Source organism: Heterodontus francisci, chromosome 48 (genome assembly GCF_036365525.1).
Source record: "Heterodontus francisci isolate sHetFra1 chromosome 48, sHetFra1.hap1, whole genome shotgun sequence".
NCBI lineage: Eukaryota > Metazoa > Chordata > Chondrichthyes > Heterodontiformes > Heterodontidae > Heterodontus > Heterodontus francisci.
In genome coordinates, this window is record NC_090418.1 from 15,321,041 (window position 1) to 15,342,271 (window position 21,231).

General features: G+C 48.3%; 1 protein-coding gene across 4 annotated transcripts in view; it reads right to left on the reverse strand.

Moving 5' to 3' along the window:
• LOC137357584 (G-protein coupled receptor 35-like) overlaps positions 1-21,231 on the reverse strand; it is a 201,040-nt gene that overhangs the window by 3,467 nt on the left and 176,342 nt on the right. For 3 of the 4 annotated variants that reach the window (XM_068024025.1, XM_068024026.1, XM_068024024.1), the window contains exon 3: positions 10,604-12,758. The exons of the other annotated variant lie outside the window; for it this stretch is intronic. In XM_068024025.1, coding sequence (XP_067880126.1) covers positions 11,744-12,758 — 1,015 coding nt within the window. In that variant the 3' untranslated portion in view covers positions 10,604-11,743. Of the gene's footprint in view, positions 1-10,603; positions 12,759-21,231 lie in introns of those variants that run through there. 4 annotated transcript variants of the gene reach the window in all.

The following is a 21,231-nucleotide window of genomic DNA, read 5'->3' on the forward strand; positions in this document are numbered from 1 at the left end:
GACCAGACCGGTGACCAGACCTCACACCAGACTGGTGACCAGATCTCACTCCAGACTGGCGACCAGATCTCACTCCAGACCGGTGACCAAACCGGTGACCAGACCTCACACCAGACTGGTGACCAGAACTCACTCCAGACTGGTGACCAGACCTCAATCCAGCCCAGTGACTCGGCCTCACTCCCATGCTGGATCCATTGAATAAACCCATACCTCACTGTTGAGGTGTCTGAAAGTATTTCATGCTGATGGTGTGAATTGTTTAAAATGCACACAACAATCAGATTGTTCGCTGATGAACAGTGTCCATTGCCAAAGCTCCACACTCTCCTGGTTCACACCTCCTAGTTAATGGAAGTTGCAGAAAGTTGCTCTCCGCTGGCAATCCGGGTAAACCCCCCCCCCCCCCCCCAAACGACATTAGCGAACCAGATGGGTTTTTACAACAAACCTGAAGTTTTATGGCCACTTTTACTGAGGCCAATTTTTAGATTGTGTAACTGAACTGGATGGGATTTGGGATTAGTGGGTACGATAAGCAGAGTGCTTATGTTACTGGACTAATAATCCAGAGGCCTAGACCAATGATTGACAAACATGAGTTCAAATCCCACAGCAGCTAAGGAATTTAACTCAGTTAATGAGATAAGCTTGCAATAAAAAGTTAGTATCAATAATGGTGTAACCACTAGATCATCACCACAACTTATCTAGATCAGTAATGCCCCTTCTCCAAAAATTACAGCACAGAAGGAGGCCATTCAGCCTGTCGTGTCCGTGCTAGCCGAAAACTAGCCGACCAGTCTAATCCCACCTTCCAGCACCTGGTCCATAGCCTTGCAGGTTACAGCACTTCAGGTGCATGTCCAGGTACCTTTCAAATGAGTTGAGGGTTTCTGCCCCACCACCGATCCGGGCAGTGAATTCCAGACACCCACCACCCTCTGGGTGAAAAAGTTTTTCCTCATGTCCGCCCTAATCCTTCTACCAATCACCTTAAATCTGTGTCCCCTGGTAATTGACCTCTTCGCGAGGGGAAACAGGTCCTTCCTGTCTACTCTATCTCGGCCCCTCATAATTTTATACACCTCAATTAAGTCACCCCTCAGCGTCCTCTGTTCTAAGGAAAACAACCCTAGCCTATCCAATCCTTCCTCATAGCTGCAACTTTCGAGCCCTGGCAACATTCTTGTAAATCTCCTCTGCACTCTCTCCAGAGCAATTATGTCCTTTCTGTAATGTGGTGACCAGAACTGTACACAATACTCCCACTGTGGCCTAACCAGCGTTTTATACAGTTCCAGCATTACATCCCTGCTTTTGTATTCTATACCTCGGCCAATAAAGGAAAGCATTCAATATGCCTCCTTCACCACTCTATCGACCTGTCCTGCCATCTTCAGGGACCTGTGGACATGCACTCCAAGGTCCCTTACTTCTTCTACACCTCTCAATATCCTCCCGTTTATTACGTATTCCCTCGCTTTATTTGCCCTCCTCAAGTGCATTACCTCACACTTCTCTGGATTGAATTCCACTTGCCACTCTTCTACCCACTCAACCAAACCATTGATATCATTCTTGAATCTATAGCTATCCTCTCCACTATCAACCATGCGACCGATTTTTGTGTCATCAGCAAATTTCCCAATCATGCCTCCCACATTTAAGTCCAAATCATTAATATATATCACAAACAGCAAAGGACCCAACACTGAGCCCTGTGGAACACCACTGGAAACAGCTTTCCATTCACAAAAACATCCGTCGACCATTACCCTTTGCTTCCTGTCACTGAAACAATTTTGGGTTCAACCTGCTATATTGCCCTGAATCCCGGGGGCTTTCATTTTACTGACCAGTATATGTGAAAATAAGTTACAGGCTTGCATTACTTCCTCTCTGTGAGCGCTTGCTGCACAGAAAACCACAAGACGTACCAGCCTCCGTGAGGCCGGGAACACAGTAAATGAGCCATGGTGTATTGGCTCTCTTGGGATTCGCTGCAGCAAAGGCTGAGCCAGCTCTGCAAACCTGGCGGTGACTTGGGTACTCAAAAGAGGCCTAGCCCAGTCAGAAATCTGATTGGGTGTCTTGTTCCCCTGATAATTACCCAGTTACCCAGTGCTGGTATCCTAACTCCTGCCAGGTCCTGATAGCCCATTACCCCCATGTGCTCAATGAAACATCTGGTCAAACTTCCTCTAATGTTCCTCCCTGCCCTTCCTCTGAACTCACATCTTTCTCTCTTATCTGCCCTCTCCAAGCTCGTCTGACCCACCTCCTGCCCCCTCGACCCTATTCCCACTAAACTGTTGACCAACCAACCTCCCCTCCAGGTCCCCCATGTTAGTCAACATTGTTTACAGTTCTCTCTCTTCAAGTGTTGTCCCTCTCTCCTTTAAATCTGCCGTCATCAGCCCCTCTCCTCAAAAAATTCAACCTTTGTAAACGACTGCTCCCATCTCCAACCTCCCTTTCCTCTCTAAAGTCCTTGGACGTGTTGTTGTCTCCCGAATCTGTGCTATTTTGCCCGGAACTCCATGTTTGGATCCCTCCCATTGGGTTTCTGCCTTTGTCACAAAAAAACTTTTTTTTAATCAAGGTCACAAATGACATGCTGTGTGACTGTGACAAAGTTAAACTATCCTTCCTCGTCCTTCTCGACCTGTCTGCAGCCTTTGACACGGTTGACCACGCCATCCCCCTCCAATGCCTCTCCACTGTCGTCTAAGCTCGGTTGGACTTCTCTCACCTGATTCCATTCTTATTTATCTAATTGATGTCAGAGAATCACTTGCAATGGCTTCTCTTCCTGCTCCCACACCATTACCGCTGGTGTCCCCCAAGGATCTATCCTTAGTCCCCTCCTATTTCTCATCTACATGCTGCCCCTCGGCGACATCTTCTAAAAGGTGTTCACAGGTACACTGACGGCACTCAGCTCCACCTCACCTCCACCTCTTTTAACCCCCTCCACTGTTGCTAAGTTATCAGACTGCTTATTCGTCATCCAGTCCTGGATGAGCAGAGATTTCCTCCAACTAAATATTGGGAAGACGGATATTGGTCCCTACCACAAACGTTGCTCCCTAGCTACCGACTCCATATCTCTCCCTGGCAACTGTCTGAGGCTGAACCTGTTGGTGTCATATTTGACCACGAGATGAGCTACCGATCACATATGCACTCCAGCACTAAGTTGGCCTATTTCCATTGCCTGACCTCGCCCCTGTCTCAGTTGATCTGCTGCTGAAACCCTCATTCATACTTTCATTACCTCTAGGCAATGCGGTGAGCGAATCGACAGATAACTCATTGAGGGCATTACAAATAACCGTGGGTCTTTTCATTTTATTTGAAGACTTTCACTGATTCATCAGGCACTGAGAGACGGTGTTTCCTCTCGTGCGGGAACCTAGAACTCGGGGGCACAGTTTCGAAATAATTGGTCTCCCATTTAAGACGGAGATGAGGAGAAATTTCTTCTCTCAGAGGGTTGCAAATCTTTGGAATTCTCTTCCCCAGAGCGGAGTGGAGGCTGGCTCATTGAATATACTCAAGGATGAGTTCGATTTTTGGGATCTACAAGGGAGTCAAGGGTTACGGGGGGCAGGCAGGAAAGTGGAGTTCAGGCCACAGTCAGATCAGCCATGTCCTTATTGAATGGCGGAGCAGGCTCGAGGGGCCGAATGGCCTACTCCTGCTCCTATTTCTTACATGGTTGTTGGAAAATGATGGTTAGGAGTGCTTTTTGAGGGAAGTTGGGAATCTCCAATCGAGTCTGCCCCTTTCTCAACTGGCCTTGGGAAGGCGGGAGTCCATAAAGATGTAAATGTTGGCGGACCAGTGAAGACAATGGATGACAGGCCACGTTATGAAGCCTGCAGGAATCTGGCCGTCCAGTGTCGCAAAGGCATGTGGATCTGCTGAGGTCCGTTTCCCTGGGGCCTGAGCCTATCGAGTGGCGGGATTAATACCTCATCTGAAAGACAGCAGCTCCGGATGTTAAATACAAGAATGGGGGGGTAATTCCCACTGCTTGCACCTGGCATTAACTGGGATGGGGGGGTGGGTATATTGACCCCTCACTTTCAGTGCCGAATTATAACTGTCGGCCGAGAGAAACAGGAGTGACCCCAGGACACCAAGACACACCCCACGACCTCTCCCCATTCCCCTTGGCCCTTCACATGCAATTCAACCAGCTGGTGGCTGCACCGGCCCAGTTTTCAGGCCTCAGTCAGGCGAGCAGTGTTGGGGAGATCTGATTGGCTCCCGGTACCTTGGCTGTTCAATGTTAAGCAGCCGGTGCCAAAGGTCACAAGGGAAACAAAACAGCCAATCGCAAAGTCTGTGGATGTTTGAGCCTCGAAGGGCGATGTTGCACTGCTAGCTTTGCACAGTCGTTTTTATAGTTCCCTTTGGAATCTATTAAACTTACATTACACAAGACCCGAGGTGTGACCACGGCAACCAAATAAAAACCACCGACAGTTACATACATATGTCACAACTCATCACTCGCTTCAACTCAAAGTTCACTGTGGGATTCCTGAGAACCACAACATTAATATAACCGCCCACATGATCAACACAGTCATCTCGGGAAAGGTCCCAGGCCTGAACTCCCTGTCACAGAACACACTGATCTCAAGGTGGGATCCCGTGCCTGGGCTTCCTGTCCCGAGACACAGAGATCTCAGGAAAAGATCCCGGGACTGTCCCTGGATATTGCTCATACCTTAACTCGCACCAAGTTCCTTTTACCCATCACCCTTGTGCAGCAACACCTCGATTATAAAATTCTCATCCCTCTTTTCGAATCCCTCCATGGTGTCTCCCTGCCCTATCTCTCAAACCTCCTCCAGTTCTGGTCTGGTTTACGTCTCTGACTTTAATCCCTCCGTCATTGGTGGCCGTGCCTGCAGCTGCCTGGGCCCTGAGCTCTGCGATTCCCTCTCTGAACCTCTCCACCTTTCTTTCCTCCTTTAAGACAAGCCTTACCTGTCTAACCCAGCCTTTGGCTACGTGGCGTAATCTCCTATATGTGGTTTGGTGCGAAATTTTGATAATCTTCCTGTCAAGCACCTTGGGATGTCTTACTATTTCAAAGGTGCTATGTAAAAGCAAGTTGTTGTTGTAAGTGACAGTGTTGCGGGTGCTCGAGCGTTCAGATTTGTGCGTGAACTGCTGTGTCCCAGGTTGCACCAGTTTGAACCTTTCTGATCTATTGGGAGCCATTCCGGAGGATTCCGAATCACCTGGATTGATTCCCCTTCACGGTATCTGCCATTGGATCACCTGAGCTGCTGGAGGACACGGTCACTGTGAACCTCGCCTCCACTGGGGTCCTTGGATGGGAAGCTGGCACTGCCAGACAGAAGAGGCTGCCCGATTGGCACCGGCACCGCTCGCCGGGACAAACTGCCAGATAGCTGGGGAACAACGGCAACTACAGGTGATAGCCACTTCAGGGTTAAAGGGCAGAACACCCTCCTGGGAGCTACCCCAGGCCTGGTGGTATGGCCCTCAACACCCACTGGCACAGGAAGTCCTGACCGACAGCACCCATTGGCACAGGAAGTCCTGACCGACAGCACCCATTGGCACAGGAGACTCTGGTGAGGGGGCGTCCCTCACAAGGCAGCTGACCACCAAACCCCCCGGTCCCTCACCCATCCCGCCTCCTTCCTGGTCCAGCCTCACCATGGAGCGAGCGAGCATGGGGGAGGGGTGCAGGTGCCGTGGGACAGGAGGAGACCATTCGGCCCATCAAGCCTGTTCCGCCAGTTAATTAGATCATGCCTGATTTGTACCTTAGCTCCGTTAATCCGCCCTAGTTCCACATCTCCAATACCCTTACATTATAAAAATCTCTCAATTTCACTTTTGTAATTCTCAATTGCCCTCACCGGCCTCAACAGCATTTTGCGGGGAGAGAGTGTTTGTGTGAAGAAGTGCTTCCTGACATTACCCGTGAATGGCCTGGTGCGAATTTCTGCCCCCTTGTTCTGGTCTCCCCCGACCAGAGGAAATAGTTTCTCCCTATCAACCCTTTCGAATCCTTTAATCATCTGAAACGCCTCAATTAGATCTTCCACAGTCAAGAGAATAGCAGAGCCTGTGAAACCTGTCCTCATAACTTAGCCCTCTTAGCCCCAGTGTCATTCTGGGAGGGGAGGGTTATCAATGGGCAGAGGTGGAGCAGTTCATTGGAATGGAGAGGGCAGCGGGGGTGGGGTTGGATGTTAGCGTGTGGCATTAAGGGCCTGTTTCTGGGAGTAACAAAGGGGGGCATTATCAGGTCTGTGCATCCTGGATCTCTCTCTCTGCCTCCTCCTGTCCATTGTGGTTTGGTGGGAGCACATCTGGAATACTGTGTGCAGTTTTGGTCTCCACATTTAAGAAAGGATATACTTGCACTGGAGGCAGTGCAGTGAAGGTTCACTAAATTGGTCCCTGAGATGAGGGGGTTGTCCTATGATGAGAGTTTGCATAAATAAAGCCTGTATTCTCTGGAGTTTAGAAGAATGAGAGGCAATCTCATTGAAACATATAAGATTCTAAAGGGGCTGGATAGTGTAGACACAGAGATTATGTCCGCTGGTCAGGGGATCTAGAACACAGGGGCACAGTCTCAGGATAAGGGGTCAATCATTTAGGACTGAGATGAGGAGAAATTACTTCACTCAAAGGGTTGTGAATCTTTGGAATTCTCTACCCAAGAGGGTTGTGGATGCTCCATCGTTGAATATATTTAAGGCTGGGATAGATAGATTTTTGGTCTCTCGGGGAATCAAGGGATATGGTGAGCGGGCGGGAAACTGGAGTTGAATCGTAAGATCAACCATGATCGTATTGAATGGCAGAGCAGGCTCGATGGGCCGAATGGTCTGCTCCTGCTCCTATTTCCTGTGTTCTTGAATCTGCAAAGGAAAGTGAGTGGGAAAAGTTTGGCCGATTGAGTGTAATGTGGGAAAATGTGAGGTTGTCTACTTTAGTAGAAAGAGTACAAAAGCAGATTATTATTTTATGGAGAGAGACTGCAGAATGCTGTGGTACAGAGGGACCTGGGTGTCCTTGTACATGATTCACAAAAAGTTAGCATGCAGGTTCAGCAAGTAATCAGGAAGGCAAATGGAACGTTGGCCTTTATTGCAAGGGGAATGGAGTATAAAAGTAGGGAAGTCTTGAGTCAACTGTACTGGGTGTTGGTGAGGCCACACCTAGAGGAGTACTGCATACAGTTTTGGTTCCTTATTTAAGAAGGGATATACATGCATTGGAAGCAGTTCAGAGAAGGTTCACCAGGCTGATTCCTGGGTGAGGGGTTTATCTTATGACCAGGTTGGGCCTATACTCATTGAAGTTTAGAAGAATGAGAGATGATTTTATTGAAACTTATAAGATTCTGAGTGGGCTTGACAGGGTGGATGGTGAGAGGATGTTTCCCCTGGTGGGGGAATCCAGAACTAGGGGGCACAGTTTCAAAATAAGGGGTCTCCTTTTTAAGACGGAGAAGAGGAGGAATTTCTTCTTGCAGAGGGTCGTTAACCTTTGGAATTCTCTACGCCAGAGAGCAGTGGAGGCTGGGTCGTTGAATATATTCAAGTCTGAGATAGACAGATCGATAAAGGAGTCAGGGGTTGTGGGGGGTGCAGGCAGGAAAGTGGAGTTAAGGCCACAATCAGATCAGAAATGATCTCATTGAATGATGGAACAGGCTCGAGGAGCTGAATGGCCTACTCCTGCTCCTATTTCTTATGATCTTATATTCCTGTTACCCACTCAATAAACCAGTGCCACACCTGCTCCCCCTGAAACCTGTTCGAGGGGCCTCTGCCAGAGGCCTGATACCCGCTCAGTGGGCCTGCCCCCTGTACCTGCTGATGCCTTTGTGCCAAATGCCAGACTCGGTGGGGGGTGAGATTCTGGAACATTCCGTTTCTAAGCTTGGACCTTTAGATTCCGTGACTTTTTAACCTGCTGTTCGGAGGGGAACAGATCACTCACCTCATGGGGTGTGAGCAATAGGGATTTCTCCCAACCACCTCATCATTCTGGGACACAGGAGGCTGAACAACCGATGGAAGAGTGAATGGTTGATGCCCATGAGCTCCTCACAAAGGAAACAGTTAGAGCCAAATCATTCCACCAAAGAAGAAAAAAAACAGGGGATAAATGAGGCCGATTTTCATTGGCTTTTTCAGCGGCTAAAGGGCCTCTGAGTGGCCAAGATGGGCTCTTAAAGTTAAAATGCCGGTTCAGCGCAAGACGCCATCTTGGGAAAGGAGTTGAAGTTAGCGTTAGGAACGGCCTCCCAATGTCTTGTAAAACAGCTGATCGCCACTTCTCTTCCCTGCTAGCCCTCATTAAGGAGGCATTTTGGTGGATAGTAATTGACCTAACGGCCTCTCCTCATAGCAACCAGCTGACTGGGAGTAACCCAGTCATTACTTAAAGGAATATCACCCTTTACTGTTCACTTGCTGCTGCAGGTTTGAAGAGAACTTGAAAGCACATCGGGAGACTTTCTCTGAGACACTGTCAAAACTTCACCATTTATTGCAACATTTATTCCAGAAACTCTCTGAGTGTTATTCCACCTTATTGGGCAGCTTACAGGCCTTTGGTTCTCTACTTACGTGCCTTATTAGCACTTGATCCGGTGGGCCTTCTCCAGAGGGGGCGATGCAGGGCTTTCACCAGCGCTTAAGACTCCTGACGGCCGGATAAAATCCCAGCCCGAATTCTTGCTGCCTATGTCTCTCTCTCTCTCTGTCCCTTTCTCTCTCTCTCTTGCTTTTTCTCTCTGTGACTCTCTCTCTTTTTCTGTGTCATTTTCCCTCTCTCTCCTCTCTGCCCCTTCTGCTCCCTTCTCTCTGTCTTTGTGTGTGTGTCTGTCTCTCTCTTGTTCTCCACTCTCCCCCTCTAGCTTGCTATTTACTCATGACTGACGATCTCGCCCCAGAAGTGCAAGCTGTCCTGACTTAACAGTGCTGACTCATTTTGTGTTCAGAGATGGGGGCAGAAGTGGAAACTGTGTCATTTCAGACGTCCTCCAGTTCGCACCTGTCACACCCAGGCTCTGGTTACTTAAAATAGCATCAATCGGTCAACAAGCAGTACCCTATGGTAAAACTGAACCCAAACCGAGCAAAGCACTCTCTCTCTCTCTCTCTCTCTCAGTGTCAGCCCACCCCTCTACTCTCACTGTGTCCCCTCCTCACTGTATCCCCTCATTGTGCAGCTAGGACAGTGTAGAGAGATTGTAACTCTAATCTGTTGTTAGCTTTGTTTTGTTTTCTTTTTTTACTCTGTATCTAACCTCGTGCTGTACCTGTCCTGGAAGTGTTTGATGGGGACAGTGTAGAGGGAGCTTTACTCTGTATCTAACCCCATTTTTTTTTATCTAACCCCTCATGCTGTACCTGTCCTGGGGAGTGTTTGATGGGGGACAGTGTTCTTCTTTCTTTTGGGCCTCCTTATCTCGAGAGACAATGGATATGCGCCTGGAGGTGGTCAGTGGTTTGTGAAGCAGCGCCTGGAGTGGCTATAAAGGCCAATTCTGGAGTGACAGGCTCTTCCACAGGTGCTGCAGAGAAATTTGTTTGTCGGGGCTGTTGCACAGTTGGCTCTCCCCTTGCGCCTCTGTCTTTTTTCCTGCCAACTACTAAGTCTCTTCGACTCGCCACAATTTAGCCCTGTCTTTATGGCTGCCCGCCAGCTCTGGCGAATGCTGGCAACTGACTCCCACGACTTGTGATCAATGTCACACGATTTCATGTCGCGTTTGCAGACGTCTTTATAGCGGAGAAATGGACGGCCGGTGGGTCTGATACCAGTGGCGAGCTCGCTGTACAATGTGTCTTTGGGGATCTTGCCATCTTCCATGCGGCTCACATGGCCAAGCCATCTCAAGCGCCGCTGACTCAGTAGTGTGTATAAGCTGGGGGTGTTGGCCGCTTCAAGGACTTCTGTGTTGGAGATATAGTCCTGCCACCTGATGCCAAGTATTCTCCGAAGGCAGCGAAGATGGAATGAATTGAGACGTCGCTCTTGGCTGGCATACGTTGTCCAGGCCTCGCTGCCGTAGAGCAAGGTACTGAGGACACAGGCCTGATACACTCGGACTTTTGTGTTCCGTGTCAGTGCACCATTTTCCCACACTCTCTTGGCCAGTCTGGACATAGCAGTGGAAGCCTTACCCATGCGCTTGTTGATTTCTGCATCTGGAGACAGGTTACTGGTGATAGTTGAGCCTAGGTAGGTGAACTCTTGAACCACTTCCAGAGCGTGGTCGCCAATATTGATGGATGGAGCATTTCTGATGTCCTGCCCCATGATGTTCGTTTTCTTGAGGCTGATGGTTAGGCCAAATTCATTGCAGGCAGCCGCAAACCTGTCGATGAGACTCTGCAGGCACTCTTCAGTGTGAGATGTTAAAGCAGCATCGTCAGCAAAGAGGAGTTCTCTGATGAGGACTTTCCGTACTTTGGACTTTGCTCTTAGACGGGCAAGGTTGAACAACCTGCCCCCTGATCTTGTGTGGAGGAAAATTCCTTCTTCAGAGGATTTGAACGCATGTGAAAGCAGCAGGGAGAAGAAAATCCCAAAAAGTGTGGGTGCGAGAACACAGCCCTGTTTCACACCACTCAGGATAGGAAAGGGCTCTGATGAGGAGCCACCATGTTGAATTGTGTCTTTCATATTGTCATGGAATGAGGTGATGATACTTAGTAGCTTTGGTGGACATCCGATCTTTTCTAGTAGTCTGAAGAGACCACGTCTGCTGACGAGGTCAAAGGCTTTGGTGAGATCAATGAAAGCAATGTAGAGGGGCATCTGTTGTTCACGGCATTTTTCCTGTATCTGACGAAGGGAGAACAGCATGTCAATGGTCGATCTCTCTGCACGAAAGCCACACTGTGCCTCAGGGTAGACGCGCTCGGCCAGCTTCTGGAGCCTGTTCAGAGCGACTCGAGCAAAGACTTTCCCCACTATACTGAGCAGGGAGATTCCACAGTAGTTGTTGCAGTCACCGCGGTCACCTTTGTTTTTATAGAGGGTGATGATATTGGCATCGCGCATGTCCTGTGGTACTGCTCCCTCGTCCCAGCACAGGCATAGCAGTTCATGTAGTTCTGAGAGTATAGCAGGCTTGGCACTCTTGATTATTTCAGGGGTAATGCTGTGTAGAGGGAGCTTTACTCTGTATCTAACCCCGTGTTGGACCTGTTCTGGGAGTGTTTGATGGGGACAGTGTAGAGGGAGCTTTACTCTGTATCTAATCCCCGTGCTGTACCTGTCCTGGGGAGTGTTTGATGGGGGACAGTGTAGAGGGAGCTTTACTCTGTATCTAACCCCGTTTTTTTTTTTCTTATTTTTTTTTTTTTGCAGTTTCTCCTCAGCACTCCCTCTCCAGCAGCACCTCCAGCAACTGACTGCAGCACTGTCAGCTGCACCTCGTTGATGCACTTTGGAGTCCCAATTAGGAAGCAGCCAACCCCCGTGCTGTCCCTGTCCTGGGAGTGTTTGATGGGGACAAAATAGAGGGAGCTTTACTCTGTATCTAACCCCGTGCTGCACCTGTCCTGAGAGGGTTTGATTGGACTGAAATAGAAGGCATTCCATTTGCATACTTCAATGAGCAAAAAATAAAATGACAAAAGTCTGTCTCGGAAATAGAGTCAACTTGTGTTTTAAAAACGATGTAAAAATGACAGATTACGACACACTGTTAAAGAAAGAGGGTGGTTTCCGTTACTTTCTTGAAAGTCTCCCTGCATTCCCCACTGGTCTGTGCTGGTGCCTGATCCTCATTGTTGCACCTGCACAGAGCCATGTTGCGCACTGTCCTCATCAGGTGGGTTTTCTGAAAGGCTTCCGTTGTGAAGTAATAGACCACGGGGTCTAGGACAGCGTTCATGCTGGCAAGGAGCTGGGTCGCTTGGAACAGCTGTTGGCCCAAGGGGTGCATGCGGAGCTGCAGGGCATTGTAGAGGCACAGGAGGAGGTGGTAGGGCAGAAAGCAGATGGTAAAGACAAGAAAACTGGACAGGATCATGTTCTGAATCTTGCGGGCATTCAGGAGCTGGGAACCGCTGGCCTTCGTACTCCTGACTTTCAGCAGGGCCAGGAGTGAGCAGATTAGCATCAAGCAGAAGGGCAGGACAAAGCCAATAGACAGGGTGAAGATCAGGGGCAGTTTATTGGTGAGGGTGACAGGCTCTAGACAGCTGCAGCCACGTCCTCCCGAGCCGCTGAGTTTCCAGGAGAGGTAGGGGGGGAGGCTGGAGCCCATTGTCAGCAGCCAAAGCAACACACTGACCCAGGGAGCTGCCTGCTGCAGGTGCCAAATCCGCACCTTCAAGGGCAGCATAGCGGCCACACAGCGATCCAGGCTGATACAGGCCAGGAAAAAGATGCTGGTATACATGTTGACTAAGAAGATGATGAGGCCGATCTCACAGGGAATATTGCTGTGGTTGTTGGCCTGGTGATAATAAAAGATGCGGAAGGGCAGAAAGCAGACCAACATCAGGTCCGCAATGGCCAGATTCCTCATGTAGACGATGGTCCCCGACCTCTCGCGAATGTGCCATTGGAAAATCCACAGAGCCACCACGTTGAAGAAGAGCCCGAGCACGGTGATCACACAGTACAGCAGGGTCAAGAAGATCTTGCTGCTTTGCGTAGCTGTGTCTCTGCAAATGGGCGAATTGAGACATCGCGAATAATTGCAAGAAAGATTCCTAGAACAAGAGGAGAAGAGTTAGATCATCCCGGACTCGACCAACACTGCCCGGGGAGCTACCCCAGACTCTACCAATACTGCCCGGGGAGCTACCCCAGACTCTACCAATACTGCCCAGGGAGCTACCCTAGACTCTACCAATACTGCCCAGGGAGCTACCCCAGACTCTACCAATACTGCCCAGGGAGCTACCCCAGACTCGACCAATACTGCCCAGGGAGCTACCCTAGACTCTACCAATACTGCCCAGGGAGCTACCCCAGGGCGGCACAGTGGCGCAGTGGTTAGCACCGCAGCCTCACAGCTCCAGGGACCCGGGTTCAATTCCGGGTACTGCCTGTGTGGAGTTTGCAAGTTCTCCCTGTGTCTGCGTGGGTTTTCTCCGAGTGCTCCGGTTTCCTCCCACAAGCCAAAAGACTTGCAGGTTGATAGGTAAATTGGCCATTATAAATTGTCACTAGTATAGGTAGGTGGTAGGGAAATATAGGGACAGGTGGGGATGTTTGGTAGGAATATGGGATTAGTGTAGGATTAGTATAAATGGGTGGTTGATGTTCGGCACAGACTCGGTGGGCCGAAGGGCCTGTTTCAGTGCTGTATCTCTAATCTAAAAAAAAAAAAATCTAATCTACCAATACTGCCCAGGGAGCTACCCTAGACTCTACCAATACTGCCCAGGGAGCTACCCCAGACTCTACCAATACTGCCCAGGGAGCTACCCTAGACTCTACCAATACTGCCCAGGGAGCTACCCCAGACTCTACCAATACTGCCCGGGGAGCTACCCCAGACTCTACCAATACTGCCCGGGGAGCTACCCCAGACTCTACCAATACTGCCCAGGGAGCTACCCTAGACTCTACCAATACTGCCCAGGGAGCTACCCTAGACTCTACCAATACTGCCCAGGGAGCTACCCTAGACTCTACCAACACTGCCCAGGGAGCTACCCCAGACTTTACCAACACTGCTCAGGGAGCTACCCCAGACTTTACAACAACTGCCCGGGGAGCTACCCTAGACTCTACCAACACTGCCTGGGGAGCTACCCCAGACTCTACCAACACTGCCCTGGGAGCTACCCCAGACTTTACCAACACTGCCCGGGGAGCTACCCCAGACTCTACCAACACTGCCCAGGGAGCTACCCCAGACTCAACCAACACTGCCCAGGGAGCTACCCAAGACTCTGCCAACACATCCCGGGCAGCTACCCAGACTCTACCAACACTGCCCGGGGAGGTACCCAGGATCTACCAACACTGCCTGGGGAGGTACCCCAGACTCTACCAATACTGCCCAGGGATGTACCCGGACTTTACCAACACTGCCCGGGGAGGTACCCGGACTCTACCAACACTGCCCGGGGAGGTACCCTGGACTCTACCAACACTGCCCAGGGAGATACCGCAGACTCTACCAACACTGCCAAGGGAGGTACCCGGACTTTAGCAACACTGCCCGGGGAGGTACCAGGACTTTGCCAACACTGCCCGTGGAGGTACCCGGACTTTACCAACGCTGCCCGGGGAGGTACTCGGACTCTACCAACACTGCCTGGGGAGGTAGCCGGTCTTTACCAACACTGCCCGGGGAGGTACCTGGACTTTAGCAACACTGCCCAGGGAGGTACTCTGGACTGTACCAACACTGTCCGGGGAGGTACCCGGACTTTACCAACACTGCCCGTGGAGGTTCCCAGACTCTACCAACACTGCCCTGGGAGGTACCCCAGACTCTGCCAACACTGCCCGGGGAGGTACCCGGACTTTACCAACACTGCCCGGGGAGGTACCCGGACTCTACCAACATTGCCCGGGGAGGTACCCCAAACTCTAACAACACTGCTTGGGGAGCTATCCCAGACTTTACCAACACTGCCTGGGGAGGTACCCTGGACTCTACCAACACTATTCAGTCAAGGTACACCGGAATCTACCAACACAGTCCGGGGAAGTAACATGAGAAATAGGAGCAGGAGCAGACTGCACTACCCCTCGAACCTGCTCTGCCATTCAATCGGATTATGGCTGATAGAAATATAGAAACACAGAAAATAGGAGCAGGAGTAGGCCATTCGGCCCTTCGAGGCTGCTGCACCATTCACTACTATCATGGCTGATCATCCAACTCAGTAACCTGTTCCCACTTTCCCCCCATATCCTTTGATCCCTTTAGACCCAAAAGCTATATCTAACTCCTTCTTGAAAACCTACAGTGTTTTGGCCTCAATTGCCTTCTGGGGTAGCAAAGTCCACAGGCTCACCACTGTCTGGGTGAAGTAATTTCTCCTCATCTCAGTCCTGAAAGGTTTACCCTGTATCCTTGGACTATGACCCCTGGTTCTGGACTCCCCCACCATTGGGAACATCCTTCCTGCATCTACCCTGTCAAGTCCTGTTAGAATTTTATATGTTTCTATGAGATTCCCCCCCACCCCCCCCAGTCTTCTGAATTCCAGTGAATATAATCCTAACCGACTCAATCTCTCCTCATACATCAGTCCCGCCATCCCAGGTATCAGTCTGGTAAACCATCGCTGCACTCCCTCTATAGCAAGAACATCCTTCCTCTGATAAGGAGACCAAAACTGCACACAATATTCCAGGTGTGGCCTCACCAAGGCCCTGTATAATTGTAGCAAGACATCCCTGCTTCTGTACTCGAATCCTCTCGCTATGAAGGTCAACATACCATTTGCCTTTTTTACCACCTGTTGCACCTGCATGCTTACCTTCAGCTTCAACTCCATTTTCCCACGATCCCCTGTATATTTGTCCATCTCAGCCTTAAATGTATTCAACGATGGAGCATCCACAACTATCTGGGGTGACATTTTGCCTCAACTCAGTCTTAGATGATTGACCCTGTTACGACCAGGTGAGAAATGTGTCTAGGGCTCTTTTGCTGTCTTTACCTGGTCGTATTGTAACAGGGTTTAATTTTAAACACACTGTGTTTTGAGCTCCCTTTTTGTGAATCCTTTTTTTTTTTAAGAGATACAGCACTGAAACAGGCCCTTCAGCCCACCGAGTCTGTGCCGACCAACAACCACCCATTTATATTAACCCTACAGTAATCCTATTCCCTACCACCTACCCACACTAGGGGCAATTTACAACAGCCAATTTACCTATCACCTGCAAGTCTTTGGCTGTGGGAGGAAACCGGAGCACCCGGCCAACAACCCACGCGGTCACAGGGAGAACTTGCAAACTCCACGTAGGCAGTACCCAGGATCGAACCCAGGTCTCTGGAGCTGTGAGGCTGTGGTGCTAACCACTGCGCCACTGTGCTACCCATGAACTTTCCAATTATAAGGCAAAGAAATGAGCACAAACAGGCTTTCTTTGCTTTAAAGAAGAAAGATGAAATTTATTAAACCTTAAGCTTAAACTCTAATGCGGTTAATGCCTACGGATATATGACGCGCCACAATGACATGCACACGCGATACACATATGCAAATAGGGGCGGAAAAGAAAAGATAAGTAGGACAGTTTGAGGCAATATCTTGTTACTGTTTCTCAAACTCACTGTAGTCCTTGATTGAAGATATGGTCTTGCATTTCATTGGGGCCCAGTATTCGTCTTAAACCTTGTTCATGTAGGAGACTGTTTTCTCTTTGAGTTTATGTGTCTTCACGAGATTCAGTTCCATGGGAAAGAGTTGGAGGCAGGCAGAGAGGGTTCTGCTTCAGTTCCAGGAGCACAACCTTCTTCACTCCATGACCACACGGCTTTGTCTCTTCAAAAGCTGTTTTTCCAGTTTTAAAACTCCCTAGTTGGCCAGTAGGTGGTCACGTGACTGACTGGTTTGACCAGGTGTCTTCTGTGTATTGGGGCAGGGATTGGTTCCCTTCGTTTCAACATTGTCTGGTACTATGCAAATGTCTTTCCAGTCAGGCGCTTGCAATTTTTTAAGTCTTAATGTTCATTTGGTGAAATAATACGTGCCTCAGTCTTGGCAAGTGGGGGGTTTGCCTGACAACACCTTTTCATGAAACTGTGCCCCCATGTTCCAGATTCCCCAGCCATGGGAAACAATTTCTTAGTGTCTATCACATCAAGCCACTTCAGAATCTTGTAAGTTTCAATGAGATCGCCTCTCATTCTTTTAAGCTCCAGAGTATAAAAAATTTACTCAGCCTCTCATCCTAGGACAACCCTCTCATCCCAGGGACCAATCGAGTGAATCTTCGCTGCACTACCTCCAAGGCAAGTATATCCTTCCTTAAATATGGAGGCCAAAACTGCACACAATACTCCAGGTGTGGTTTCATTAAAGCCCTACATGTGACTCCAGACCCACAGCAATGTGGTTGATCATTAAATGCCTTCAGTGGGCAATTAGTGATGGGCAACAAATGCTGGCCTAGCCAGCGGCGCCTGCATCCCATGAATTATTTAAAAAAAACTGTTGCAAGACTTTCTTATTTCTGTACTCCAATCCCCTTGTAATAAAAGTCAACACACAATTTGCATTCCTAATTGCTTGCAGTTCATACACACTAATGTTCTGTGTTACTTGTATGGGTACACCTACGTACCTCTGAAAATCAACATTTACAATTTTCACACCTTTTGAAAAATATTCTGCTTTGCTAGTCTTACTACCAAAGTGTATAACCTCACACTTCCCCACATTATATTCCATCTGCCACCTTGTTGCCCACTCACGTAACCTGCCCATATGTCTTTGCTGTCTCTTTGTGTCCTCTTCACAGCTTATAGCCACACCTATTTTTGTATCATCAGCAAACTTAGATAGATAACTCTCAGCCTTTTCATTTAATTAATTAATATAGATTGTAAATAGTTGAGGTCCCAGCACCCATCCTTGCAGCATTAGTTACAGCCTGCCAACTTGAAATTGTTAAGACTTCCTTAATAACTGATTCCAGCATTTTCCCGATGACCGATGTCAGGCTAACTGGCCTGTCGTTCCCTTTTTGCTCTCTCCCTCTTTTCTTGAATAGCAGTGTTATATTTGCTAACTTCATATCTGCTGGGACTGTTCCAGAATCTAGGGAATTTTGGAAAATCATCACCAATGCATCCACAATCTCTGCAGCCACCTCTTTTCGAACCCTATGATTTAGACCATCAGGTCCTGGGAATTTGTTGGCTTTTAGTCCCTTAAGTTTCTCCAGTACTTTTCTCTGCTGATATCAATTACCTTAATTTCTTCACACTTAATATTAGCCCCTTGCTTACCCGCTATTTCTGGTATGTAATTTGTGCCTTCTACTGTGAAGACAGACACAAAATATTTGTTCAACATCGCTGCCATTTCCTCACTCCCCATGATAATTTCTCCTATCTCGGCCTCAAAGGGACAAATGTTTACTTGAGATACTCTCCTTCTTTTTAGATACTTGTAAAATTTCTTACTATCTATTTTTGTATTCCTAGCTAGTTTATTCTCATATTCTATTTTTTCTCCCCTTTTATCAACTTTTTGGTGGGCCTTTGGTGGTTTGTAAAACAGTCCCAATCCTCAGGCTTACTGCTATTCTTTGCAACATAAGCTTCTTCTTTTAATCCTTAGCATCCTCAGTTAGCCATAGAGGCACCTTTCTTGCTGAGATTTTGTCTTTAGCGGGATGTATTTTTGTTGAAAGTTTTTTTTTTTAGATTAGAGATACAGCACTGAAACAGGCCCTTCGGCCCACCGAGTCTGTGCCGAACATCAACCACCCATTTATACTAATCCTACACTAATCCCATATTCCTACCAAACATCCCCACCTGTCCCTATATTTCCCTACCACCTACCTATACTAGTGACAATTTATAATGGCCAATTTACCTATCAACCTGCAAGTCTTTTGGCTTGTGGGAGGAAACCGGAGCACCCGGAGAAAACCCACGCAGACACAGGGAGAACTTGCAAACTCCACACAGGCAGTACCCGGAATCGAACCCGGGTCCCTGGAGCTGTGAGGCTGCGGTGCTAACCACTGCGCCACTGTGCCGCCCTCAAATGTTCTCAAATGTTTCTTTAAATGTTTCTCATTGTTTATTTACTGCCATACCTTTTAGTTAACCCAAGCCAGCTCTCCCCTCATACCTGTGTAATTGGCTTTGTTTAAGTTTAAGATTCTTGTTTGGGACTAGTTTGTCATTTTGAAGCTTAACATGGAATTCAATTGTATTATGATCACTATTTCCCAGTGGATCTTTTACTATGAGATTACTAATTAGCCCGGTCTGATTTTAAAATAGTTTTATCTCTGGTTGGCTCCATAAAATATTGTTCCAGGAAACTGCCACAAAAGCATTCGACAAACTCATCTTCAGTCCACCTTCGCCAATTTTATTGATCCAATCTATATGAGGTTGAAATTTCGCCACAATTATTACATTGCCTTCTACAAGCTCCAATTATTTGTTACTTACTACTCTTTCTAACAATGTAACTGCTGTTCAGGGGCCTATAATTTACTCCCACCAGTGTTTTCTGACCCTTATTATTCCTAATCTTCACCCATACTGATTCTGCCTCCTGCTCTTCTGTGTCAAGGTCCTTTCTCTACTTATGTCATCCTTTACTATCAGGGCTACTTCTCCTTTTCCATTCTGTCAATCTTTTCGAAATGTCGTGTATCCTTGAATACTTATTTCCCAAACTGGGTCATTGAAACCATTTATCTCTATTTGTGCCGTTAGTTCATCTATCTTATTGCGAATGCTTTGCGCATTTAGATAAAGAGACTTTAAAGAGACTGTTTGTAGTGTACATTAATGATTTAGACGCGAATATAGGAGGTATGATCAGTAAGTTCGCAGACGACACGATAACTGGTGGTGTCGTAAATAGTGAGGAGGAAACCCTTAGATTACAGGATGATATAGATGGGCTGGTAAGATGGGGGGAGCAGTGGCAAATGGAATTTAATCCTGAGAAGTGTGAGGTGATGCACTTTGGGAGGACTAACAAGGCAATGGAATATACAATGGATGGTAGGACCCTAGGAAGTACAGAGCGTCAGAGGGACCTTGGTGTACTTGTCCATAGATCACTGAAGGCAGCAGCACAGGTAGATAAGGTGATTAGGAAGGCATATGGGATACTAGCCTTTATTAGCCGAGGCATAGAATATAAGAGCAGGGAGGTTATAATGGAACTGTAAAAAACGCTGGTTAGGCCACAGCTGGAATACTATGTACAGTTCTGGTAACTACACTATAGGAAGGATGTGATTGCACTGGAGAGGGTGCAGAGGAGATTCACCAGGATGTTGCCTGGGCTGGAGCATTTCAGCTATGAAGAGAGACTGAAAAGGCTAGGTTTGTTTTCCTTGGAGCAGAGAACGCTGAGGGGGACATGATTGAGGTGCACAAGGTTATGTGGGGCATTGACAGGTTATTTTTTATTCATTCATGGGAAGTGGCCGTTACTGGCTAGGCCTGCATTTATTGCTCATCCCTAACGTTCCCTTGAGAAGGTGGTGGTGAGCTGCCTTCTTGAACTGCTACAGTCCATGTGGGGTAGGTACACCCACAGTGCTGTTAGGGAGGGAGTTCCAGGATTTTGACCCAGCGACAGTGAAGGAACGGCGAGATAGTTCCAAGTCAGGATGGTGTGTGACTTGGAGGGGAACTTGCAGGTGATGATGTTCTCATGTATCTGCTGCTCTTGTCCTTCTAGTTGGTAGAGGTCGTGGGTTTGGAAGGTGCTGTCTAAGGAACCTTGGTGCATTGTTGCAGTGCATCTTGTAGATGGTACACACTGCTGCCACTGTGCATCGGTGGTGGAGGGAGTGAATGTTTGTGGATGGGGTGCCAATCAAGCGAGCTGCTTTGTCCTGAATGGTGTCGAGCTTCTTGAGTGTTGTTGGAGCTGCACCCATCCAGGCAAGTGGAGAGTATTCCATCACACTCCTGACTTGTGCCTTGTCGATGGTGGACAGGCTTTGAGGAGACAGGAGATGAGTTACTTGTCACAGGATTCCTAGCCTCTGACCTGCTCTTGTAGCCACTGTATTTATATGGCTACTGTCCAGGTCTTGCTGCATTTCTACACGGACTGCTTCAGTATTTGAGTAGTCACGAATGGTGCTGAACATTGTGCAATGATCAGCGAACATCCCCACTTTTGACCTTATGATTGAAGGAAGGTCATTGATGAAGCAGCTGAAGATGGCTGGGCCTAGGACAGTACCTTGAGGAACTCCTGCAGTAATGTCCTGGAGCTCAGATAATTGACCTCCAACAACCACAGCCATCTTCCTTTGCGCTAGGTATGACTCTAACCAGCAGAGAGTTTTCCCCCTGATTCCCATTGACTCGAGTTTTGCTAGGGCTCCTTGATGCCATACTCGGTCAAATGCTGCCTTGATGTCAAGGGCAGTCACTCTCACCTCACCTCTTGAGTACACCTCTTTTGTCCATGTTTGAACCAAGGCTATAATGAGGTCAGTTGCTGAGTGGCCCTGGCAGAACCCAAACTGGGTATCACTGATAGA